At 37.4% G+C, this 27314-nt stretch overlaps 1 protein-coding gene across 1 annotated transcript in view; it reads right to left on the bottom strand.

Moving 5' to 3' along the window:
• LOC129750148 (uncharacterized) overlaps nt 1–27314 on the bottom strand; it is a 295384-nt gene that overhangs the window by 38784 nt on the left and 229286 nt on the right. Inside the window, exons 3-5 of the mRNA XM_055745390.1 lie at nt 26664–26807; nt 2583–2689; nt 1801–1974 (exon numbers count right to left, since the gene is read on the bottom strand). Of these exons, the coding sequence (XP_055601365.1) occupies nt 1801–1974; nt 2583–2689; nt 26664–26807 (425 nt within the window). The remainder of the gene's footprint in view (nt 1–1800; nt 1975–2582; nt 2690–26663; nt 26808–27314) is intronic.

Here is a 27314-nt window from a genome sequence, read left to right as displayed (position 1 = left end):
AAAAGAAAAAATTGTTGTTTAAAAAGGTAGAGATCGTGTTTTGCGATATTAACGTATTATTCATCAATTAAAAAATCGCACAAGAGGTTTTTAAGGAACGAAAAGTTCAAAGCTAATGTTATGAGTTCGTTTTGGTACATTTTTTTACCTAAAGTAATCACATTTTCGTAGGTGATGGAAAGAATTAGAGAAACATGAGGTATGAAAGAAAGAAAGAACATAAGCCGTAAATATCATTTCGAAAAATTCATGATATTTTCGGCTTATGATCTTTCTTTCTTTGATACCTCATGTTTCTCTAATTCTTTCCATCACGTAAGAAAACGAAAAATTGTTTCCTATTGTCAAATTTTGGGTCATCGGGATTTAGAAGAGGATGTCTAGGTCAAGAACGGGGGTGGTCAATAAAAAAAATTAGACGTTGAATGAATCTTCAATTTATAATTTGAAGTATAAGAGCAATTAAAGGGGTCATCTTTAAATACTGTTGAATGTTTTATGCAATATTGTAGTGAAATGCATAGAATGCATTATGCAAACGCAAAATCATCATCATCAATTTCACGTCGTCAAATTATGGTGTGTAGGAGTTTGCATATGCCTTTGTCAACTGGGGCAACATGCAACACTTTTCAACTTCAATAGCTTCAAAAAACTTACGTCCTCAGATAATCAATTTTAAGTTTGGTGGGACATCAAATTAACGTAGTCAGAAAAATATTGGTTTCTTCAGTTACTTTTAATTTTCTAAAAACATGCGATTTTCACTATACTTTGAAAAAAGGGTAACTTGCAACAAACTTAGCTTTCAAGGAAAAATTTTATGAAAAGGTATGAAAATTTATGGTTTTTGATTACATATAGGCCATTGCGCATAAAAACACCAAATGCAGTAATTCTTGATCCTGACGAAACTATTTTATTCATTTATTCTCAACATGAGGATGTTGCATACATTTAGGCGAAAAAACTACTTAAAAATTCTACTAGCTGAGAAAATAAAAAAAAAGCTTGAATGAATGAAATCTCTATGTTGACAAACGCGTGATACCAAATTATCATGTACCAGCATATGAAAACGAGATTTCTCTTTGATTGACATATTGTTGCATCTTACCCCAGACAGGTAACTTAATTATATAAACATTTATTTTAAAAAATGGGAGATTGTCTAAAAAATATTATTACAGAAGTAGTGTTAGTAATTAATTATAAAACCATTAAAAAGTTTGTAGGTAATATAAATCATCTACTAATCATGAAGCCAATACGTCACACGGGGTAAAGTTTTTTACGATTTTAAAATTTGTACATTTATTGATCGATTTTTTTTTTAATTTTACATGAAAATCAAAAACAATAAAAAAGATGTGAGAAATTATGCCATCATCATATTGTATTGTAGTTATTAAAAGATAACTTGATTACATTATATTAAATTGAAAACTAAATCAGTGCTGTGATATACAAATGTTGCTTTTAACCTCGATGTTGCATGATGCCCCGTTCGACGGTTCTAAAGTAATTACTGATTGAAAAATAAAAAAGGCTATAACTACACTTGTATTGTGTCTGAGAGTAAAAACCACAAATAAAATAAAGATAACATGAATTCTAAACTTTTTTTTATCGCCAGAAGATTGACGTCTACAATTGAAAGGTGTATTCGAGATTCATAAACAAGTGAAAACTGGAAATCAATCTCAACGCTCAAATGTTGATTGATGTGGTAAATAGAATTCTGAATTAAGATTAACATTAACAATGAATGCTAGCAGTGATTGCGCGAAGGACTCTTACCTCTGGCCATCGACGGCGAACTGCTCGTTCTGGATGTAGAGCTTGATGAAGGGCAGCCGGGTGTGTAGTTTATAGCGACATTTGAGTGCCCTCGGGTAGATTCCCGGATAGGCCGGCGATTGGACGTAGCAGGTTTGCAGCCGGCAGTCGCGAAATTCCCGCTCACAGTACGACCTAAATACATGGATGAACGCCGAAGACACAGCCAGGGCAGACGGCAGCCAAAATGAAACGAAAATATATATATTCATAAGCACACATCTCTACATAGCTCATCTGCTTTAAAAGGTTATTTATATTCATTGAATAAATCAATTTCGGTAAAAGCTTCGCTCGGTCTCGTCTGAGAAGTGATGCATATCCGTCAATGTGCATTTTGATTATGATTTCCATGCGGAAAGTGGAAAAATAGCACAAACTGCACGGAGGGAAACATATTTTGACGAAATTGATTTGCACTCGGTATGAACTTAACAAAACCGACAATAACAAAAACGGTATAACTAATGGCGGAATTTGGAAATGTGGATTGCGTGGAATTTAACCGCTACAAATATTTGTAAAACCGAGCCATTAGTTCTTAGTGCATCTCATGTTTGTGCCAGTACATGAATCATGAACGCGCAACCACACATACATCATCAACCGCACATACATACACACACAGAGATAAACACGTAGCAAACACATTATGAAGTACGGTGCGAGATGTCAGATGAAAGCGGAAACTTTCCCTCTCCCCTTTTCCCGATTGCAGCACGTCTTCCGGTTCGGATACATACCCTTGGACCACCTCGCCTCGTCGATTCGGATACAGCTCCGGATGAGGGCCGTACCGATTGAACACTTCCATCTGCTGCTCGGCCCGGGAATCGAAGGCAAAGTATGTCTGTAATTATGAAAGGGATAATGGATTCTGCATTATTCGTTTGCGTGTTTTCAATTTTTTTTTTCTCTGTCAGCTTCTCGTGTCATGTTTCACTTGAGAGATGGGAAAGGATGCAATCGAAGGATATTTTCATTCTTCCAAGTTCCGCATGCGTCACGCAGCGGAAATCGAATGCAAATTACGAGAGCGCTGCTGTTCGATGGGTTATCGGAAATTCATCATCATCTGATTCACATAAGCGGGAGAGCTCAACATTTTTGTGCTTCAATTTAATTAAACCGAATAGCTGAATGATGCGTATTGCGTTCTTTTCGTTATTTTAATGAGTAAACTGAATGAAACCAAGCTCAATCAACATCTTTACCGAATTTCCTATCTGTTATTACTTTTATTTAAATATTTTTTTCATCTGTAATGTGATAATTTCGTTGGTGTCTGTTACTGACTTCGTATTATACAGATTTTTAGAATAAACTAATTTGCAAATTGCAGATGATGTATGGAAAATTAGGTAGTATCTAAATTGAAAGTCCAGGTACAACACAATAACTAATGAGGCCTCAAATTAAAAGTAGGTATTATTTATTGCATTGTTTGTCTTATAATTCTTATCCTATTTTCTAAACCTTCCTTTGCGGTTAGGGTCTATATGACCCGAACTGTACTTTCTCGAAGCGATATCTCAGGAAAAAGGTTAAAGTAAGATTCATGAAATTTTCTGACTTTTAATAAAAAGAAGAGCTCTACAATTTCTCAGTTTTAGATTTTTCAATAGGATCACCAGAAGGTGACCGCAAGCGCCTATTTCCCAGGTCAGGGGCGGCGTGCAACAACAACCGAGCGTCTGTTCTCCAGGTCAGGGGTGGCTCAAACAGCGTCTGTCTCGCAGCGAGCGGCTGAATTTATGAAATGCGGCTCCCGCCAGCAAAGTCCAAGATGGCAGGCCCATCGCGGGATAGGGACTTTAGGCTAACAACCTACTGCTCCTGATCTGTTGAATTGTTACAGAAACTGAGAGAAGAAATAACCGAATTGGAACTTTGGTAACGAGTTTTAGCATGAAATCACGGACACGAATTGAAACTTTGAATGTTTTGACCCTTGCCCAGCCAGGTAAGCTGGCTCAACATGCCAGAGAAGCTAGCCGCCTCAAGCTAGAGATATTGGGACTGAGCGAAGTCCGTTGGCCTAACACTGGAGAACACAAGACACAGTCTGGGCAAGTACTGCTTTACACTGGCATGCGAGGAGAACACGCTACTCGGGAACGAGAAGTTGGTTTCCTATAAAGAATAATCATAGCCAGATTCAGAACACGGTTTAGAAACCTTAAAATGGTCCAGTGTTATGCGCCAAGTGACGTTGGCGATTTGCAGGAGAAAGAGTAGTTTTACAGTCAATTGAACAGCGTGGTAGAGAAAATTCCGAAGGGTGACATTCAAATCCACTTAGGCGACTTCAATGCAAAGATTGGCTCCGATAATTAGGACTTTGAGCGCATCATGGGGCGCCATGGTCTAATGAGTGAAAACGGAGAGCTGTTTGTAGAGTTTTGTGAGAACAACAACACGGTGATCGATGGATCGCTCTTCCCCCATCGACCAGCACATAAGATCACTTGAGTATCCCGAGATAGCCGAACAGTAAATCAAATTGACCAAATCTGCATCAGCCGAAAATGGCGAAGGAGCCTTCTTGATGTCCGCAACAAACGAAGCGCAGACATTGCATCTGACCATCACCTCGTCCTTGGCGAGATACGACTGAGAATTGCGCGTGTCCAACGGCGCGAGGAGAAAGTCGGGTGTCGATACGACGTCCGCCGGTTGGAGAATCCAGAGGTGAAAAGGGCATACGTTGAACAGCTAGAACCCCGAGCCTCGGAATTGCCGACAGACGGAACAGTCGAAGAACAGTGGTGAGGAATCAATAATGCCTTTATCATGACTAGCCATGGTACTCTCGGTAAAGTTTGTGGGAGACGAAGTTAATGAATGTCGGATGAAACATGGAGGATGATCGATGATCAGAGAAAGGCGAAAGTCGGAACTGAGCAGGCATGGCAAGCTGGATTCCGATCCGGACGATCATGTGTGGACCACATCACAACGCTAGGAATAATACTGGAACAAATCAATGAATTCCAGGACTCTCTTCTACTGGTGTTAGTGGATTTTGAAAAAGCATTCGACCGACTGCACCACGAAGACATCTGGGCTGCTGGGCTGATTGACCGACGTCGATTGACCGACGCATAGGGTTAAGATAAAAGATCTCCACTGCTGACGATCCGCAGCCAGCGTCTTCACTTGCTGCCAGCCAAGCTTCTCGTCAACTGTGCGGATTTCAGCGGCTACGCCGCCACGAGCTTTTGGGCCTGCCTCTCCTTCGATGCCCATCTGGATTCCAGTCAAGCACTGTACTGTATACGGTAGAGGGTCGTTGAGGAAGATACGTCTGAACGGGTTGCTCTCTAGAACACATCTGACATCTCTCACTCTGATGAGCTAAAGCATAGGGCTGAGTCTCAATGTATTATGGGTATGGAAGGGCAAGATACTACAAGCACTTCTCTGCAAATCTCGTTTTCATCTTTTCATGGCGTGTGCCCAACCCATCTCCACTTAAGTTCCCGAATCTCGATGTCCATCCAATGTGAGATCCAATTGCCAGGCCACCAAGCGCGGATGATGTTCCGCAGGCAGAGATTCACAAAAATTTGCAGATTTCGCGTCGTCACCGCATATGTGCACCAAGTTCTACACCCGTACAACAATACGGATTTGACGTTTGAGTTGAAGATTCGGATCTTAGTTCGTAGAGAGATCTGGCGTGAGCGCCAGATGTTTCGGAGACTCGCAAAAGCAAATCGGGCCTTTCTGATCCGGGTTTCGATGTCTTTCCTGGTACCACCATCAGGCGTTATCTGGCTACCAAGATACTGGAAGCACTCCACTTTCTCAACTTGTTGTCCAGCTACCACGAAATTGGAACGATTTTCTGTGTTGATTTTCATCGACTTGGTCTTTCCGACATTGATTTTGAGACCTTGCCTTGGAGCTTTCAGTGAGGTCGTCGAGTTTGCTCTACATGTCTTGTTGTGTTTTGGCGCGCTAAACAATATCGTCTGCCAGGTCAAGGCCGTTCAATTGCTCCATTGTTGAAGGATTCCACGGAAATCCTCGGTTTGGTCTACAGTCAATCGATCCAGTCAAAATCTCATCCATTACGATGAGAAAAAGCAGCGGTGACAAAATACATCCTTGTCTAACTCCAGCAGTTATCGGGATTGGATCAAACAAGACACCGTCGTGCAGGACCTTGCACACGAATGCCTCGACACTGTGCTTCGATGAGATGGACTTGTTTCTGTGGGACTCCTAGTCGCCTTAAAGCCGCCCAGATGTTTCCGTGGCTCAGTCGCCTAGTTAGTCAAATGCTTTTTCGATATCAACGAACACCAGCAGAAGAGAGTCCTGGAATTCGTTGATTTGTTCCAGTATTATTCGTAGCGTTGTGATGTGGTCCACACTTGATCGTCCGGATCGGAATCTAGCTTGTTGCCGTCGGAGTGTAGCGTCGATTCAGGATCAGTTTGCAGAGTACTTTGAGAGTTCTACAGTAGACTGAGTCGATTTGGGGCCATTTTGGAAGTTCTCAAACCCTGGGGTCTAAAAGCTTCGTCTTGGTCAAAAACTTATCCATGGTTTTTGCAAAATTTTTAAGTATCGTTTACATGAGCAAATTTGAACTTTTAGGTTTGTATGGGAAAATTGAATATTTTGTACTGAAAAATCAATATCATTTTTGTTTCGTCTGTGGAACCGAGCCAGCTTATGTTTTTTATGCCAATTTATAAAATTCCTAAAGGAAATTTTTTGCTGAATAACTTATAAGGCAAAAATGTTATTAGCTGTTTAACAGGGGTATGTCTTTTCGCATTGATTAACAATAAATTCAATTGACATCACTGCTTAAGCCTCGCGAAGTGTTGCATGGAAAAAAGTCACGCAATACCTCGCTAGACAGTATGCAGGGATGTCAATTGAATTTATTGTTTATCAGTGCGAAAAGACATACCCCTGTTAAACAGCTAATAACTTTTTTTCCTAATAAGATACGAAGTTACGATCTTGGACAAAGGTGTTTAGCGGAAAATTTCCTTTAGAAATTAGTGTCTTGTGTTCTCCAGTGTTTGGTCAACGGACTTCGCTCTGTACCAATATTTCTAGCTTGAGGCGGCTAGCTTCTTTAGCAAGTTTAGCCAGCTTACCTGGCTGGCCAAGCGTCAAAACATTCTAAGTTTCAATTCGTGTCCGTGTTTTCATGCTAGAAGTTGTTGCCAAAGTTCAAATTCGTTCATTTCTTGTCCCAGTTTCTGTAACAATTTTATAAGTCGGGAGCAGTAGGTTGTTAGCCTAAGGTCCCTATCCCGCGATAAGGCTGCCATCTTGGACTTAGCTGGCGGGAGCCGCGTTTCATAAAATTCAGCCGCTCGCTGCGAGACAGACGCTGTTTGAGCCGCTCTGACCTGAAGAACAGACAGAGCTCTTCTGGTCAGGGGCCATTAATTTTTTTTTGAGTTTAAATGGTTTGAAAAATCGAATTTAAATGTGTTTAAATAAAACAAAATATATAAAAGACTAGCAGACCCGGTAAACTTCGTCTTACCATGTTCAATTTGGCGTCCATTTTCTATTTTTCCTAGTTTTATTTACATTTCCCTTCTTTCCCTTTACTCGAATCGTCCCGCTCAATTCTATCAAAATTAAACCAAAGAATTTAAACTCAACGGGTCTTTTAAAATCCAATTTTTGTAACTTGTTAAATAAATAACTGTATGTTGATAATATGTATGTTTCATTTGCTGTATTCCATTCAGTAGATTTATTTCGTTTTGTTATATTGTTTTTAATATCGGGACAATTTTTGGAGTATTTTCCGAATATTTTGCCTAACGCAGCGCTTTTAGCTCCCAATAAGCTTTGGATGGTGTATTTTTTAGAGCTGTAGAAATGAAACACATAAGAAAAGATTTTTTACTAACCATTTTCAAACAGCTTATTATTCACTATCCTCATGCTTCGAAGCAGTTTGAATTAAAATCCATATTTTCACCAAATCATTTCTAAAAAGTTTCGCCTGATACTTAAGTTATAGACTTTACACATTTCAACTTAAAGTGTTCCTAACAGCACTTGTCATGGTATTAAATCTGGTGATTTTGTGTATTGCTAATTCCTTTTTTTTTATTCAAGCAAAAAATGCAAATTAATTCCTTTGAACTTTCACCCAATGAATCAAAGAAACGATTGGTTTTGAAAAGAGGAAAACATATGTTTAGCAGTTCTGATTTCTAAATTTCCTGAACCTTGTTGGTGGTGATCTGCGATTTCATTTAGGATTACGTTATATTTTTAAGATTTAATACCATTAAATTTATAAGCAGATTTTTTTTTTAAATTTAATAGATTGAAAATAAATAATTTGTTCAGGCTACGATGGTTTCATGAGTTCATTTTATTTCCTGGAAATTATCAAATAAACAAAACCTTAATAAAAATTATGTGTCTTTTTTACTATAAATCTTAATTTTCAAAAATTAAACACCGGTCAAATCCTAACGAATATCACCACAGTTGAACTTTCATATGCTCTGGAAAAAGTAATATTTTAAAAAAAAATATTAGTTATGTTGACAAAAAGAAATATCGAATTATATATTTGTCCCATTTATTGGGGCAAGTAAAAACACATAAGTCTTTTTAGATGCGTCATTGAAAAGACTTTAAAATTAATTTAATACTTGTTCTTGTTTGTCTGTTTTATCAACTTTCATTGCTATACCCTAAGTTTTTCTCCGGAATAAATTAATGCTTGGTACTTCAATTTCACTGAATGCTGTTCAACCGAAACACCTTGATTTACAAAGACCTTTATAATAATTTTGAATATCAGCTTCAGATTCAACACTCGGGATATCCTTTATGGCCATTTTGAAGATAAAATTCTTAAATAGTAGATGTTTCATAGCTTAATTGCGCGTTTTCACTTATTCCACCTAAGAAATTACAGGAATTTATATTATTTTGAACACTATCAGGTCATATTAAAAGTTCATCATAAAAATCTGCTGCCCCTGGAATATCAATCACAAAAAAACTTTTCAACAAAAAAGTGAATCAAAAGTCTCTTCTATATAGCCAACACACTTTTCATGTTAAGTTTGTACTTGAAATGTGTGTAAGCAAACAGAAAACGTGTACACAGTTTTGGTGAATGATTTTAAAAAAAAGTTAAGTTTATTTAATCAAATTTTTTTTGGGCCCAACAATTTTTAGATGAAGAAATAATGTATACATTTTTTGTAAAAGTTGATAGTTTGCTTAATTAGTTTTATAGTTGATAGTTAGAAATTCTTCCGGAAAATGCATATCCTCACTTTTTGTTAGTAAAAAGTAGATTATTTTATTGATAACTTCAATTTACGTTTGCAAAAAATCAAATAGTTCATTCGGCCTTCAAACTTCAATTCTATCTAATCTATTTCAAAGAACAGACTCTTGTTGAGAGGACGAATGGTCAAGTTTGTTAAAATCCTCCATAATTAAACAAATAAGAAGAGAATAGACTTTTGTTCAGTTAATGTGTCTAGCATTCTAGGCGTATTGGATTATACGAAATTGAATGTAAAGCTTCCCAATTTATTATTTTCAAACGTCCTCAAAGTGTCATAACATTATTTCATATTTATCTTTACCAAGTTCATATTTTTTGGCAACAATTTACTACTTAAATTAACACGAATTAAAAATGGTTTAGATATTTGAAATCGTTTATATGGTTTTGATTCGATCGATAAAATATCAATCCATGTCACATCTAGGCGTCATTTATTACCATGTGCTGTGTACAAATAAAATAAGCAAGAAAAAAAAACACATCTAGGTTGCATATCGCCCCCACGTGCATAAGAAATATAGGTACTTGGTTGAAAAACAGGCGCCTAATTTTTAAATTTCTCCAACGATCAATGAACAGTATGCTTTGGTTACTATTATCTTGCAACGACGTTTGATAGCGACGCCTCGCCCATGGAGACGAAAAACAAACCCCTCAAAGAAAAGAAAATTTCTAAAAATTTATTTGTTGTATTCGATCGGCAAAATGTCAATCTGAGTCACATCTAGGCGTCATTCATAACCATGTGCTGTAGAAATGAGCTAGGAATCAAGAAGGAAAAAAAAATTACATCAAGGGTTCATATCGCCACCACTTGCATTGAAAATATGCTTGGTTGAGAAATACGCGCCAAAATATTCTCACTGATCAGTATGCTATGCCATGGTTACGATCTTCTAACGACGTCTGCTCGCGACGCCTCGACCTTGGAGACGAAAAACAAACCGCCCAAAGGAAAAAAAAATCTCAAAAAAAATGGAAGCCATGACTTTTATTTCATTCAAAAAACTACAAATTTAATTATTACGGACAACTGATGTGACTTTTTGTTGTTTTTATTCGATATAAACCGATTCGCATGGCTACAGAATATTCTAAAAATGATTTCATTCGAATCGTTTGGGTCATTTCGGAGGAGTAGTACTACAAACACCGTTACAAGAGAATTTTATATAATAGATAACTGCAACACTTTATTAATGGATTAAATGTTATCAACGTTTTTTCTATGAGTTAATTTTCATATATAAAGTGTATTTTCAATCATTCAAATCTCTACTATTTCCACCGATTTCCCCGCTAATTTCTAAAGGAAATGGTTACGCTTATCATCAAAAATAATCACAAAAGGGGGTGTTGCGAAAATGTGCACTTTTCGATGGAAAACCCTTCAAAAATTACCAATAAAATACACAAAATGTTTTCTATAGAGCTTCAACAACTTCTAAACCGATCATAATGAAAGAGACAATTGTGGATCGTGGCTTGTTACAACTTTGCTTCAAAGACAGCTAACCATTTTATCAAATTTACAACGTGTCAGGTTCAAAAAACTGTTTTTTAAGAGATTTTTTTACTTTGACTGTAACTCCTGAGAATAATGTGATAGGACTTTGATATATTCAACAAACTTATGTAATTTGATCAGATAAACAACTTTGTCGAAGACATCAAAGCCCTAATTTGAAGAACAAAAAAGTTAGCATTTTTATCTCGCTATTGGTGGACCCCTCGGCAAAAATTTTGATATTGGAATATGCTCCATATAAAAATGAACAATGTTGCTGAAGACACTAAATGTCTTTTTCTTCATCCCTGGGAGCTATTCATTTCGTACAGCTAGATTGATGTTCTGATATTGAACTGAATGTTAGAAATGTTCTCAGATTTCACAGAATTTTAAAATTTTGGACGCTTTTTCCAAATTCAATTTTTTTATGTCAGATTAAATTTTGGATAATTCGTTGAATTGGAAAAATATTATAAAATTGGTAACGCTAATTGATTTTTCTTTAATGAAATATAAAACGACGCCATTCGACATGACTTTTGAATGAAATCAATGAAAAAGCATCACAGAAAACCGTAACAGATTTCTTGGGTAAAATCACTGAAAGTCAGAAAACTGATTTTACCCAAAAACTCTGTGACGGTTTTCTGTGATGCAATAATTCAGTTTACTCCATCGAGTTGAATTCGCTGCTAGATTCTACGGCAAAAAATGCTCATCGTGTCCCGATAAATGGTGCTTATACTGCCCCAGTGAGGGTTCTCATTATGTCCCTTTCAGCGTTTGGCAAAAAATTTAAAATGCATTTTTAAACGATTTTATCTACTTTTTCAAGCTTTAGTTAATTAGAAAGTAGACTTTTTTAGTGTCTGAACACGAAACAATAATATCCGGTTTATATGGTTAAACAAGCGTTCTTCTTAAGGTGGCCATTTCGCCCTTATCTCCTGCTTGAAAATATTGTAAGTCATTTTTAGAAGATTTATTTGAATGGAATATTTTTTCTAGAATTAATTCAAGAACTGAAAACCACATTTTTTTGGAATCAACTTAAAAGAAAATTTTCATCCCTTCTAATATGACACCATTTTTGCTGTTACCCTTGTGACCTGGTTAACTCTATGTTTAGTGTGTCAAAGAATGTTTTATTTCACCATTTTCGCCAAAATCATGTTGGAAGTATTTTTCAGAATATTCAAAACAAATTGCGCCTCACTATTTGCTTTTGCAGAGTTGCCAAATCACACTAATAAATTTATATTCTACATTTTTTTTCGATTTCTTGAACTATAAAATGTAAATTAAAAGGATACTTCACGCAATGCATCCAGAAACTAATTGGTTCTGAGAAGAAAAATAAATTATGAGTGATATATTTGATGCTCAAATTGCAACCATTTTTCCACTTTTACCCCGAATTACCCCATTTTACGGTTCACATTGTCTTTAAATAGCAATATTTCAACCAATCACGAAGAAAGTGTTTAAACTCCAATGTGGAGATAATGATCGAAACTAGCCCAACCGTGCTCCAAAATGAGTATAACATTTGATAAATTCCTTCAGACAAGCTTATCCACTTTGTGGCATTGTAAATAATAAATGTGTCACGAGGTTTAGAGAACTTTGCACAATCGTCAACTAGGAACTTTTTTTCTAGCTGGGCTGTGCGACCTACCTCTGTGTTGTCCAGAAAAAAATCCTTCTGGGGTAATGTAGCGCATTGTGCACAATGGAGTTTAACAGCCATAATAGCAGGAATATATACATGTTACTTTAAAAAAAGCAATGAACATGTATGTTCACTTGTCAAATGAATCTGAGATATAGGAAAAAGCTAGATTTTTCATTAAAATTCCGACACACGTTGACCCCGTTCTACCCAGGGAAGGTAAACGTGTGTAGTGCTTGAGACCTCCATGCATCGAGAACCAGTGCACGGTAAAGTTTTCCCTGGAATTCCCGCTGACGGTTGTAGTTTTGCTTACCACCATTCATCCCTCAAAAAGTTTCTCCGGGGGAGCAAAAAACAGCAAAAGAACTTGTCTTGTCGTCGTTATGCAACAGCGACGCCAAAAGACGACGACGACAAGGACGACGCTGAGGACAACGACGACGACACGGGAAGGTTTTTCAGCGCCTCGGTGTGGTGGATGAAAACCTTGCTCTGCTGAGAGGACACGTTTTATGTGGTCAAACAGACACACAATCCGGCCACTTGCATCAAACACTAAGGTTTTCCGTTTGCTTTCTTCTTCTTGTGTGTCTTTACTTTCGTCGAATCTCTTGGGGAAATAGCCGTGTTACTCAGGATCTCCAGGTTGGAAAGCACAAGCAAAAAAAAAAAACGGCGCTAGCTAAGCTCGTGGAAAAAGTAGGTACGATAAATCAAGCTGAAACAAGACAAATAACTTGCAGACACTTGTGCCTCGGAATTAGAACAGGAGTTTTGTTTTAACACTCAGATCGGTGGTGGACAAGATAAAGCACTCAATTAGAGCAGCAGTTCTTGCGATAGCCAGCAACTACATCTAGGAGGTAGGGACTTGTTCGGAGCTGTTGACTGTGGATTTTTGTTTCGCCTTTGAAATGCCATAAAAACATTCCTGCATTGAGGTGCATGTTACCGCTATTGAATGAAAACTTCCATTACAGGCTGTGATTCGATTATCGCCTTTGTAACAATTTTCATTCAATTAAAACAAAAATTGAAGCTTGGAATTGAAATTGATCTTATGGTTCTTCGTACAATTAAACTGTGGGGTAAATTATCTTGAGCGGAACTATTTATTTTTACTAAGATCTAGGCAAAGATTATTTATAAAAATTGCCGAAATGTTGAAAAAACACTTTTCCAAGATCTTTTCCTACAAGCTTTGTCATTTTTGTTAAAATTTGTGAAATGAAATAATAGTTTTAGCAGCTTGAAAAACATACGCCTTTTCTGTTGCAATTTTCACCAATCTTCGCTGACTATACGTCAAGTCACTGAACGTCAATTCAAGTAACTCTTGAACGTTATGAACTGATTATAAATGACTAAAAAACTCAGAAAAAAAAAACATTATTCAGGTTTTTGTAGCAAGTTATCCATCAAAATATCAGTTAATCGCGTAGTTTTTAAAATTAAAATATGATCTTGAGTGGAACCATCTTTGATCTTGAGTAGAACTACTAGCTTCCAAAATCAACCTCAGGGTTCACTGCCTTATGCCTAATGTCTCACATGCAGTTTTTACCCCTGAATGTATGCAGTACCTTTGTATTTTTCGTTATATGATTTTAATCGCCGTAATTTGTATGATTATAATTTTAATGGCATGTGCGGCGGAATGAAAACAAGAGAGAATTTATTTTATAGAATTTGAAAGAAAGGTGGATAGACAGGCATTAGTGCGCCAATAGGAGAAAGCTTGATAGGTGTTGAAATTTTAGGCTAGAGGGCATGTTGATGAAAAGCTCCCATGAATTGCTCCCGCCTTTGCTCTACACTAGATAACTATACATGAGAAACCCAGAAAGAGAATTCCCATGTACAGCGAGCCCAGTGGTTTGAGAGCGTGTTTTTACGCACACTTTAAACGAGCAAAGTTGAAGTGTGCGTAAAAACACGCTCTCAAACCACTGGGCTCGCTATACATGGGAATTATCTTTCTGGGTTTCTCATGTATAGTTAGCTAGTGTAGAGCAAAGGCGGGAGCAATTCATGGGAGCTTTTCATCAATGCCCTCTAGCCTAAAATTACAACACCTATCAAGCTTTCTCATATTGGCGCACTAATGCCTATCTATCCACCTTTCTTTCAAATTTTATAAAATAAATTCTCTCTAGTTTTCATTCCGCCGCACATGCCATTAAAATTATAATCTTTGTATTTTTCTTATGGCGGCTTTAGGGACAGAAAAGATTTAAAGTTAAGTTCGAATAGAACCAAAAATTAATATAATTGGTGTCGCACGCAACACACCAGACCAGACACACAAACAGTTTTATTTTTTGAGCACAAGAAATGATTCTTGATTCTTTTTTTTCAGAGGGAAGACGGAAAGGAGGAGGAAGGCTTTCATAGTTTTTTTTTACATAATTCGAGAACTTATGAACCCAACAAAGGTATAGTCATAAAACTTGCAGGTTCTAGTCCTGTGAGCCGTTGTATCTTTTTCGAAAAAATCATGATATTTAAGTCTTATGTTCTTTCGTTCTTCGATACCTCATGTTTCTCTAATTCTTTCCATCATTTACTAAAATGTGATTATTTTCAGGTACAAAGACATACCAAGAGATTTCATAACATCAGTATTGACTGAAGTTTCAGTTAAGAGAATCGATTATTTTAAAATAAGATACATCGAATCGTAGTAAAAATTCTATATCTTTCTTGAAGTAAGAAATAAATTTGACCGGATATTCAGCTAACGACTTTGGAAGGTTAAGTTTCTGTAACGTAAAAATATTATTTTTTTTTATTTTGAAAATCTTTGAAGATGGCATTTAATTGAATTTTTCACAATCACACAAACAATACGATTGAGAGCTATTAGATATGTTGACAGTACAAAATAGTTCCACTCAAGATCATATTTTAGTTCCCCTCAAGATCAGAATTCTTTCTTCAGTAAAACAGCTCTAGAGTATGTTCTGGAACGAGAAGATCTAGTTGAACCACCCTAAGCTTCAAAAAGGACCCAATAAAATCGTCGCCATGCTGCTGACTTAAACGGCAATTATGCGCGCCAAAAACATCGGGTAATCATCGGTACCGAAGATGATCCTACCAGGGTCGAGCCAAAGTTGGTCCTTGGTTCGATCTCTTTTCCCGACCAGCATTCAACAAAGTAAGACACAGAGTAAGTGGTCCTTGGGACCTTGTCAGAGACCTAAGTGGTCAGAGTTTGTGTGGTTAAGCAATTGGAAATTAGATCTAAGTCGTGATGTCGTAAAAATACAGTACACTAAGTTTGTTAATGTTTTGGAATTAATGTGTTTCTAATTCCATTCGAGAAAGGCTGATGGTATCGCAAAAGCCGTCAGGGGCTATTCCTGAACATTTGGTCCTATCGAACCGGAAACAAATCAGCCAGCGATATGCATCAGATTGTGTAATTGTGTGTGTGAATTGATCCAACCCCATACAGATTTGTGAAAAAATTATGCTCGAGAGCAATACCTTAAAATCGTGTTCATAATCCATGTGCGAATTCAGAATTTTGGACATACTATGTATACGGGCTTGTGTAAGTGGCGCTTTTCATTGATATTGCAGTTTTCCCCAACTCCTCAGCATCAGCATCAATTCCGATGACAAAAAAAAACGGTAAATATTGAATCAAGTATGATTGTGTCCGCCATCATTTAACCATCGTCTTAGCTCCATCTCCGAGTCTTAGCTACTTTCTACAAATCACTACTAACACCTACTAAGTTGCTGACTCACTTGTTCGTATGTGTGTGAATTCTTTCCATGAGAAGCATATTTTTCCGTTGAAATGATAATTCCTTCCGTAATTACACTTTTACTATTCATCCGAAACATTCTGATTACTTATTTCAACGTTGTGTTGTTATGTATCTTGATGAGCTGGAAGAATGTCAAGTAAATTGTACACCACGCCATAATTTTAAATCATCAAATGCCGTACTTTACCGATCATCGGAGCCTTCAATCACTGTGATTAATTTGACCTCATAACTTGCCTCGCCAGAAGAAAAGTACGCCTCTTTCCAATTTATTTAAGGTTGATGAATTCAATATTTATTTGTCGTGTTTACTTTTGTGATTCTAACAGTTGAACCGGATTGCATGTCACCAAATTTGCATGTCACCAAATTTGCTGAGTGAATTATAATATTGTGTCGTATCTTTAGTAACCAGTGTCTGCGTAATTCACCACAGATAGGGTTTGTAGAATCCATCTAATGAGGTATAAAAATGTAGCACGAAGTAAAATGGAATGAAAAATGTCAGTAAACGGGAATCAACACAAAAAATGCATAAGTTTCGTAATCGCCATCGCATGGATTTCGTCTAGCATATGTCTGCTCTGATAAATTCCCATATTTCGGTGTTAAGTTCTCAAATTTCTAAAAGTAGTGCGACCTAAGTTCGTGTGTGCCAATCATCCAAACTTAAATCGCTATGCTCCTGCTGAAAGTGTTTTGTTCTTAAGTTCTAGTATTTGTGCGCATAACGTTAAGTTTTCGGGGAATTAATTTGTTGTTAGCTGGAAATAAGAAGTTTATTTATGATTTGGATTGTTCGGGTCGGTTCACTGCGGGATTCTGTTAAAGTCGAGAGTGAGAGTTACGTTGAAGTGTCCAAATTTCTCATTACATGTGGTTATTTCCTCTATCCTTTTCAAGTGATGATCAGCTATATTTATATCAGCTGCTGCCCGATGGCCAGTATTATCCAAAGGAAGCGTGAGATCGACATTTATGATGGGGTGCAAGAGGAATATGAGAAGGCATACACGGTTCAGGGTTCCCTGGTAAATCTACAGTACTTGAAAAAAACATATATAATATGCTGGAATCGATATCACACTACCGATAATAGGTGTTATAGTGTGTCAAGTTTTTTAAATATTGTTTCAATTTGTAAAAGAGTTTCAATTTCGCTAATATTTTGTTTGATTTGTGTGATCATCAATATTGAAAAATTCTACAGAATTGGGATAATTTGTGGAAATTGTTAAGAAATACATGTGATAGCATTCGTGAAACAAACAATCTGCAGTCGATTTTTACATGGATAATATTTGTTGGTTGGTTGAATGTTGTTTCACCATAGGGTGATCTGCTTAGCATGTTTCATGTTCGGTGCATACTTGTTGTGGCCGCTCTCTAATAAGTCAAAGATTTTGGATTTCGTTTTTTTTTTGTTTGAATTCAAGGGTTACGTACAATACCATCTTGCCCGGTGAATAGATGAACAACTGGCTTTAAAAGAACTAGATATGCCCAGTTATTCTAAAGAGAAAAAAAACTTTTCGTTAATGATCATCGTATTTTCATATTATATGAATTTTAAAATATTGAAGTTCCATCGTGTTGATGTGCTTTGGACATTTGAATCAATTTAAATGTTAGTTAAGTACTAAGGAGCTCTTAAGGGTTTTAAATATTAATCATACAATTTGTGATAGTTTTCAAAAAAAAATTTATTCAGAATTTGTATGGTTATCGTATCTTTGTCCACCTCATGTGATGTATCTTTAAATGAGAATCCGTTTTTCTGCTAATGTTAAATTCTGTGTTGGATTTTCACTTTCGATTCGAATCAAAATTAAAGGTTGCTGGCGTATAAGTTCGTTTACATCGATGGTTCAATTTTTTTAGTTCAAAACTGAGTCGATTGATAAGAAAGATAATCGGATATTTTATTCTCCAGAATTCCAAGCTAGATATTTTCAATTGTTGGTTTTGAATCGATTTCTTGAGGTCCCTGATCCACTACTCCACTAAAAATTCGTTGAGGTTGAGACTAAAATTCGGCCTCATAAGTAGAAGTTTCTTAATTTTCGGGAGATATTAACCTTTAATATGTTGCCTAAGAATACTTCTGAGATTTGTTGTGGTCGGGCAAGTTCAAGGTTTCGTATAATGGTCGACCTCTGTAAGAAACCGAACTCGGAAGTGTTGTTTCCGGGAGAGATCCGGATAGTTCTGTTGAAACTTCTACTGCATAGACAAAAAAGGTCAGAATGTTTTGTTGGTTTTACTACGAGATTAGAGGACATGATTGCCAAGTTTTGGGAGTTAGAATCATGTATCGATAACAGTATTTTGTCAGTTGATGTGTTGGTGTAAGGGGCCTGATCGAGGAAGATCAGGTTGGTACCTTAATTTAATCTGGTTTATTTACTCGTCAGTTGATTAGTTAATGGATCCTTCTGTTTTGAGACAGTTCGATTGGTAATAAGCAACATAAGAAGCTTTTGGCTATTTCATTGTTTTCTACCTCGTGTAAGGGCTTTTGGTTGATAGAATTGGTTATTGGACAACTTTAGGGTTCCAAGGTTAATTCAGTTTGAGACGTTTTGAGATGTATGCGTCAATTTAATGGACTTGTGACATTTGAACTCGCAAGGATTGCATGCTGGGAATACCTGATCGTTGAGATCAGAGGCTCATCCTAGACTCCGTCTCTAAAGAATGCTGTGTGGTGGCGGCTTATAGAATACTACCACTGGGATACTGGTCCACGTCGTAAAAGGCGACTTATCCAGTACTTCCCATATGCATTAGTCATTCTTCAAATGCGACTATCACATTGGAAGGGGTGAACCTTGGCTTGGTTCCAAGCCAAGTTTCTTCAGGGAGGATTCACCAATTGTGCTTATTGCTATTAATGCGCATGCACGAGTTCTATTCTCCTAAATTTTGTAAACACCCGCTTCAAGGTGGTTCTGTGCCTGCGGGCCCCAAAGTGGGGGTAGGAGGGTGTATAAAAATCCTATCTTAAGCAGAACGTTGTTAAGGTCTGCACTATAGCCAGGCACTGGTGCAAAGGGCCGTATTTTTCCTGGCAACTCGTGGGATTCAGATTGTACACACGATTTTAAAATTTTCATCCTGTATGGGATACCCCGCTTCATGCGTCGATATGAAGGTGCAGGGGTTCTTGTGTGTGATGGGAATATGTGTGGAATTCTTTGATAGAAATGCTTTCTATTAAGGTTGCACAGATAAATCTGCAGCACAAAAGAACCGCTACACTGAACTTATGTCGTTTAATCCTTAATGGAACTGCATCAATCGCCTTGGTCCAAGAACCCTATTTCCGAAATGGAACTTTTTACTTTGGGAATTTGCTCAAACCAAACTTTACTGTGTTCAGTGTAATTGGAATGACTAATGCCCGAATAATGCCTCGTGCATGTATATTGATAAACAATTCATTAAATGCAACACTTATACCCAATCTAACAACAAGAGATATCTGCGTCGTTCAGGTTTCGCTGCCTGATAGAAAATACGTCTACTGTTCAGCATACTCACCATATGAACAATCATCCCCTACGGATGATTTAAAAAATGTCATTTCATTCTGTGAATCACAAAATATACCTCTTGTAATTGCCGGTGATGCCAATGCCCATCATTTTGTATGGGGTAGCTCAGATATCAATCTGAGAGGCTTAAATTTAATGGAATATTTAAGCAGCACTGATTTAGAAATTCTAAATGTAGGAAATAAACCAACTTTTGTTAGGTGTGACAGAGAACAGGTGATTGACATCACACTTTGTTCTAGAACAATTTCTCAGGAAATTTCAAATTGGCATGTGCCTAACGAAGAATCGATTTCTGACCACAGGTTTATCTATTTTGAACACTCAGGTGAGTTTTTAGAAACAATTACATTCAGAAACCCAAGAACAACTAATTGGGACTATATTTGGAGCATATTGCTATTAAATTTCATGGATATACACCTGAAATTTCTACTCCTTCTGAGTTGGATGAAGTGGTTGCAAAAACCACCGAAATTATTTTAAATTCTTATGAAGAAGCGTGTCCCTTACGAACGTTGAAATTCAACAAAAACAGTACACCATGGTGGAACTCAAATCTCAGTAAATTACGAAAAAACTGCAGACGCTCTTGGAACCGAAGGCGCACGGAAGGTTTTGATGCTTTCAAGTTGGCTCGCAGAGCTTACCGGAAAGCAACAAGAGCTGCCGAACGCTCAAGTTGGCAGAGCTACTGCACAAACATTTCAAGCTTGCACGAAGCAAGTAGGTTAAATAAAGTCTTAGCCAAATCAAAAGATTATAAGGTTTCATACCTTAAAACCCCTAGTGTTGATTATAGATCAAACGACGAAGAAACATTAAGTTGTCTATTCAATACTCACTTTCCAGGATGTGTTGATCAAGATTCATCGATAGAGCCTGAGTTCTTTTCTGGAAGTCTAGATTCCTTGGATTTTTGCTCGGAAAATAGTTACTACAGAATCGATCAAATGGGCAATCGATGGTTTTGCTCAATACAAATCTCCTGGAAGTGACGGTTTATTTCCAGTTTTGCTTCAAAAAGGTTTCGATCATTTCAAACACATATTAAGAAAAATAATGATAAGCAGTTTTGCTCATGGATATATTCCTAAACTTTGGCGGCATATAGCCGTGAAATTCATCCCTAAAGGGGGACGATCATCATACGACGAAGCCAAAAGCTTTCGTCCTATTAGTCTAAGTTCATTTCTATTAAAAGCACTTGAACGTTTAATTGATCATCATATCAGGCAAGAATGCCTTGTCCAACATCCGCTTAATGCGACACAACATGCATACCAAACAGGAAAATCAACATTAACTCTTCTGCACAACGTAGTACATAATATTGAAAATAGTTTTTCACAGAAAGAATCATGTCTAGGAGCATTTCTAGACATAGAAGGAGCATTTGATAATGTCTCGTTTACATCAATAATGGATGCGGCACTACTTCATGGAGTGCCTAGTGTTATAACTAACTGGATTAGCGCAATACTAAGTAACAGGAATCTTCATTCGTCTTTAAGACAGGCTTCAATTACAAAAGTTAGCACACGTGGTAGCCCACAGGGAGGTGTACTATCACCTCTTTTGTGGAACCAAGTTGCAGACGGCTTGTTGAGAAAGCTCGATGACCGTGGAATACCAACCTATGGATTCGCAGATAATTATCTTCTGCTGGTAAGAGGTTTGTGCATAAGCACATTATTTGATATAATTAAGCTTGCCAGATTGCCCGGTTTTATCCGGGTTTGCCCGGATATTTGATGCAAAATTTCGAGAAAGTCCGGTCCGGCCCGGTTGCCCGGATATCGTGAAAAAAGTCCGGATATTGCCCGGTTTTTTTCACAATTTTCACAAAGAAACCAAAAAAAAATCAAAGTTTTTGAGTAAGTTTCAGCAAAATCGTTTAACGGTATGGAAATTTTCAACGGTTGTTTCAAATAATTTCGCTGATTTACTTTTATAAACCTTCAAATATTTAAGTGTTCCAAAAAGTTTTTGGAAGTCTGCAATTACATTAATAAAATATTAATTTCATTTTTTTGCATTTTTTCATTGCTTTTTATATAATAACACCTAAATTTTGCCCGGCTTTTGCCCGGTTTTTGGATTTGAAAAATTGAAATCCATGCCCGGATTTTGCCAGGTTTTTTTGAAAAAATGCCCGGAATTGCTAGGCCCGGATGGGAGTGGAAAAAATTCTGGCAACCTTAGATATAATGCAACAAGCTCTGCGCTCTGTTGAACGATGGTGTTCTCATGTAGAACTTTCAGTTAATCTTCTAAAAACTAATATTGTTTTATTTACTAAAAAACGTATCACCCGCGGGGTGCGCCCTCTGCTGTTTTATGGTTCCGAAATCACCGTGTCTGATCAAGTTAAATATTTGGGTGTCTTTCTTGACTCCAAATTAAACTGGTCTGATCACATCGAATTCAGAATAAAAAAAAGCATGCATGGCCTTCGGACAATGCCGACGTGCAATCGGAAAAAACTGGGGACTCAAACCCAAACATATTCACTGGATTTACTCCACAATAGTAAGACCAATTCTGGCCTATGGGTGTCTAGTGTGGTGGCAGAAAGGAGAAGTTGCAACAGTTCGGACTAAACTAAATCACCTTCAAAGAATGTGTCTTTTGGGGATGTCCGGATCGTTCACTACAACTCCTAATGCAGCACTAAATAGAGGCTCTGTTTTCTATCAAACCTCTACACTTGTTCCTAAAACAGGAAGCCTTTTCATGTGCTTTTCGTCTACAGGCAGTTGGTCTCTGGCTGTCAGGAAATATCGAAAGATCATCGAGTCATACAAATGTGTGGCCTGAATTAGTTAGATTAAACAAGTTTAATCTAGCGCCAAACGATTTAACACTCTCGAGTAGTTTTCCCTAAATGGGGTTTAAAGTCAAATTTCCTTCTCCTCAAGAATGGTTATCAGGTTTTGTAGAGGACCAAATGTCCTCTCATATTGTATTCTATACTGACGGTTCATTATCAAACGGTCGTGCAGGTGCAGGAATTTACTGTCACGAGTTGAACATAGAATATTCTCAACCTCTAGGAAAATATTGTACAGTCTTTCAGGCTGAGCTTTATGCTATTATGTATGGAGTGCAAATTGCACTTCAAAAGAAGATTATGTTCAGAACAATTTACTTCTGTTCAGATAGCCAAGCAGCTATCAAATCACTCAGTGCTTCTAATTCTAGATCAAAACTGGTAATCGCATGCCGGAAAGCAATCGAAGAACTTGCTGAAGGCAATGGATTAAACCTTCTATGGGTACCCGGACATAAGGGAATTTTTGGAAACGAATGCGCCGACGAACTCGCTAGAGCTGGGTCGGAAAAGGAATTTTACGAATCAGAGCCGGCTGCCCCAATATCACCATGTTGGTTCAGAAACCAAATTCAAACTTGGTCCTCTAACCACCATGAACGATACTGGGAAGAGTTGGACACTTGTCGTCAAACTAAATTATTTTTAGAAAAACCATCTCCAATCATATCGAGTTACTTATTAACTTTAAATAAATCTCATTGCAGCATCTTGATCAGAGCACTCTCCGGTCATTGTAAACTCAACTATCACATGCACAACATTCAGCGTGATGAATCCCCAGTATGTGGTAGTTGTGAATCAGATGTGGAAGATCCCTTCCATCTTATATGTAACTGTCCCTCATTTGCCAGACTACGTTTTCGTACTCTGGGATCTTACGCTTTAAGCGAATCTGAGTTTAAGAAATTAAACTTAAAAAACATTCTATCATTCCTTACCGAATGTAGAAAAGAGCTTTAATGCTAATAATCCCTTGTGGAAAGGCTTTATGCCATCTTAAATAGATTGAATTTATTTCCTCCTTTTATAGGTTTCTCAGGTAAATGATGAAATCTTGGATAAAAAAAAGGCTAGGCACAATTTTCCCGTATGTTTGGATAACGTGCCGCTATTAAGCCTACCCCCATTCTGATACCTGATACCTGGGTCTAGGACACGCATTTACACCTCGCACGAGGTTTAGTAAAATTAGTGAAATGGCTAGCTGAATTGTGTTACAGCCTGTAGTGAATGAATAATCATTTGGATCAGTAGCCCATCTTTATCGTTTGCGATCCAGAAGACTCTAATTGAATCAGAATATTGGATACGAATTAATTTGTCAGTTTGTCAGTGAATATTGCCCTGATGAAAGGGACTAATAGTGATGATGATATGTCGGTTTGATATGTGTGTACAGTCAGCTATGTTGATGATGAGATTATGTTGAGTTTGAGGGCTGGATCACGTTGAGTCTGTTGATTGAAACAAAGTGAGTTTGTTAAATAAAATTGGTTTTGAAGTCAGTATGTCAGTCTGTATAATGTCAGATTCTGTTGAATGGATTGCGTTGTGCTGCTGGACCATTAATACTCATTCCGTATTTTTTGTGGTGACATGTTTGCATCTTTCCTGGAACTTTTGTTCTCATCTTTGACTTTCAAGATGTTTTATGCAATGAAGAAAGGACCAAAAATGGTTGGTCAGAATTCGGTTCGGCGCTTAAGGTTTTCGGACAATGTTACGGTGATCTCTCCGAAGGCATTGTCCAATCTACGGTCGGCAAGGCATCCAGTGATGCAGAACTTCCACGATCGAGTTTTCGAAGCGTCCTCAGCGGTCGCACTGGTGCCAGGCAGCATGAGCCTGTCGTGCTACAGCTGGTTGATGGCAACTCACGAATTTCTTCGACACGAACGCGAAGTTGCTATCCAACTATATAGGAAGAACCAGGTCACCGTTGTTAATACAGCAGAAGCGGCATGGCATGGCAGCGATTGAGAAGGAACTGCAGGAAATTCAAAGCACGAGTAAATTTAATAATCTACAAGTGACTGTAGGAGTAGAGGAAGGCCAAACAAAACAGCAAGGGATATTCTCTGTTTCTATTGTCTTCAGGAGCATTTTCTTTACCAATGCCAGAGATTCCAGGAGTTGGCGGCGAGTGACCGGTTAAAATTTGCTGTTCCAAAAAGACTGTGCTTTAATTGTTTTGGGAGGAAGCACTTTTTACGTCAGTGCAAACAAAAACCAATGTGCATGTTTTGCACAGGGATACATCACACACAGCTTCTTGCATGCTGGCATCTTTCAATTAATTTTGAGGCTTATTTATCGCTTTACTGGATGGATACATGGATTTTTTGACGTAGAATTACGTCTTACGGGAACATTATAGGGGTACAAATTGAAATTCGCGAACGAATCTCGCGACACGAAAACGTTCCAATTAAAGGACATCTTTTCCGAAGAATAATTCGAATCGGTTGTGTGTTGGTACACCAATACTAATAAAGCGCAAATACAAATTGGTTCGCAAAACACCCGAGCAAAAAAACCTCGATCGTCGACCCAAACTGCACTAGATCCGAAGTTATAAAAAGGCAAAGATTGCGCCTCCACGGTTTCATTTGGTTTTGGGCATTCTCCCGTGTGGTCGGAGAGGCATTATTTCCTAGAGTAGTTGATGTACCTACACTGCCGGCCAAAAGTTTGGAAACAATTTTTGGATGCCATATCTCAGCAAATTTATGGCACATTGCATATCTTTTCTTTGTATGTATTTGGCAATAATTTTATACTAAGCCATACAGATTCGCATAAACTCGTAAGATGACAGAGCTTTAGGTGATAAAAACTCCAGGCTTTTTTAGAGTTGGTAAAAATTATCGAGAATTGATCAATCTTTACTTGAAGTTTTCATGAAGCACAAATTTATTTTAACAAATTTCCAACAAGTAAGCTTAATAGATTAGCGATACGTTGTTTGATATCAGGGATAAAGATAATATAAAGTTGCATATTTTTGAAGACCGATAACAAACTTTTGACCGGTTCACCATACTTCGGGGTGATTCCAAACTTTTGATCGATAACTTACACTGATGGACAAAAGTTTTCGACACATGCTAACTCATCGCATCTTACTACATTAATTCAGAAAAGTTGGTGATGTGAATAGATTCTGGGAAATGTTCTCTATATAAGGGCATACAATTTTCTATACTCAACTTTTCTTCCATAAGAAGGATAGACTATGCTAAAAGGACGAACATTTCAACAAAACAGTAAAAGTGTCGAATGTTTATGTGCATCAGTCTATGTAGCTATTTTGATAATTGAAGTACAAGGCCATCTATTGCTCAAAGTTAAACGATGTGCTTTGATAAGTATGTATGTTTTCATGGTTTTTGGCCGGCAGTGTACTTTAAATTGATCCGGAAAAAACCCAATGGATCAAAGCAAGCTTTTGTGCGTCGATACTCGCCTGTGTTTTCAACCCTTTTTCGTTATTATGCTTTGAACTTTACCTTCATTTTGCGTGCGCTAAGATATTTTCGGAATATAAAATAAAAATTTGAGCGAATTTGATTAGTTGCTCGGCAACTTTTGAACTAAACACTTGCAAGTTCAACAAGGGCTTGGCTCTATCGCTTTTGCGATAGTGTTGCAATGCTTAGGAAGTCGGCGGTGGAGCTGGTGCTTATTTGGTTTACATGTTGCTGTGTAAAGGGGTGAGGGCTGACTTGAAACGGCACTATTGATAACAAGAAAAAATATCAAAGTCAAAATTTATCGAATGCTACATATTTGTTATAAATAATTAAATAAATTTTTGTGAAATGGAAAAAATATGTCCTAATTCTACGCAAACTTTGTGGTTGTGTCTGATATACAACCTCTTAAACTTTTTTAACATGAAATTTAAATTGTTTCTCCGGTATTCACTCATTTTGATATTTAAATTTTTACTATAATTAGGGGATCAATCTCTTTTTTCTTATTAATGATCATCCCAGCTGAAATACAAGATTTGTCGAACTATATCCATTGATAAATATAAACTCCCAATTAAAATTAACGCTGCCTTTCGCCCCTTTTCCAGTTAATTGATGCGATCCTTACTTTAAAAATCATTCCATCCCTTTAGCTTCCCTTACACCCCGGACTTACCTGATCGGTAAAATTATCTGTGTGAAAGACGATTTTGACGGCACTTGTTTCACTGATGAAGGTTTGCGGTTGCTCGGACTCTCCGCAAAATTGGCCCGGCTCCCGGCGATTGGACACATCCGTTTTGGCGTTTCCGTCCACAATCTGTTGGGGATTAAAAATTGAAACAACATTATCGGCTAGGATGACAACAACAACAGCAACATGAGCTGTGGAACAATAACGTACGAACTAAAGGAAAAAAAGAGGCCAACGAAGTGAGCGAGCAAGAGAGATAGGGTTAAAATGAATGAAAATGAGCCTTTTATGATGTTGATTTTAATTATATCTGGGGGGCTCTCATGGCAATGCTCAGTGGAATTCATTTTTATGACATCATCTTTTTTACTACTGGGTTGATTGTTATGGACAGGATGCTGGGCGAAGGGATCTGATCCATGTGAGTATCTGGGTGATTTTTTTCATTATTGGCTTCCTCCGCGAACATATTTCATTAAGCTTTATCATTTAACCATCAACAAGCTCCCAGGACATTTTGCAACGGTGCAACAAGATTTTGATTTTATTGGTAGGTATTTGAAATTAAAAAAAACATCAAGCGATTGGTAAAATTGTGTCCTTTGATTCAAGTGTGCTTGAATAAAAATGTTT

The sequence above is a fragment of the Uranotaenia lowii genome, chromosome 2, assembly GCF_029784155.1.
Source record: "Uranotaenia lowii strain MFRU-FL chromosome 2, ASM2978415v1, whole genome shotgun sequence".
Classification (NCBI taxonomy): domain Eukaryota; kingdom Metazoa; phylum Arthropoda; class Insecta; order Diptera; family Culicidae; genus Uranotaenia; species Uranotaenia lowii.
This window is presented reverse-complemented; position numbering and strand designations above follow the sequence as displayed.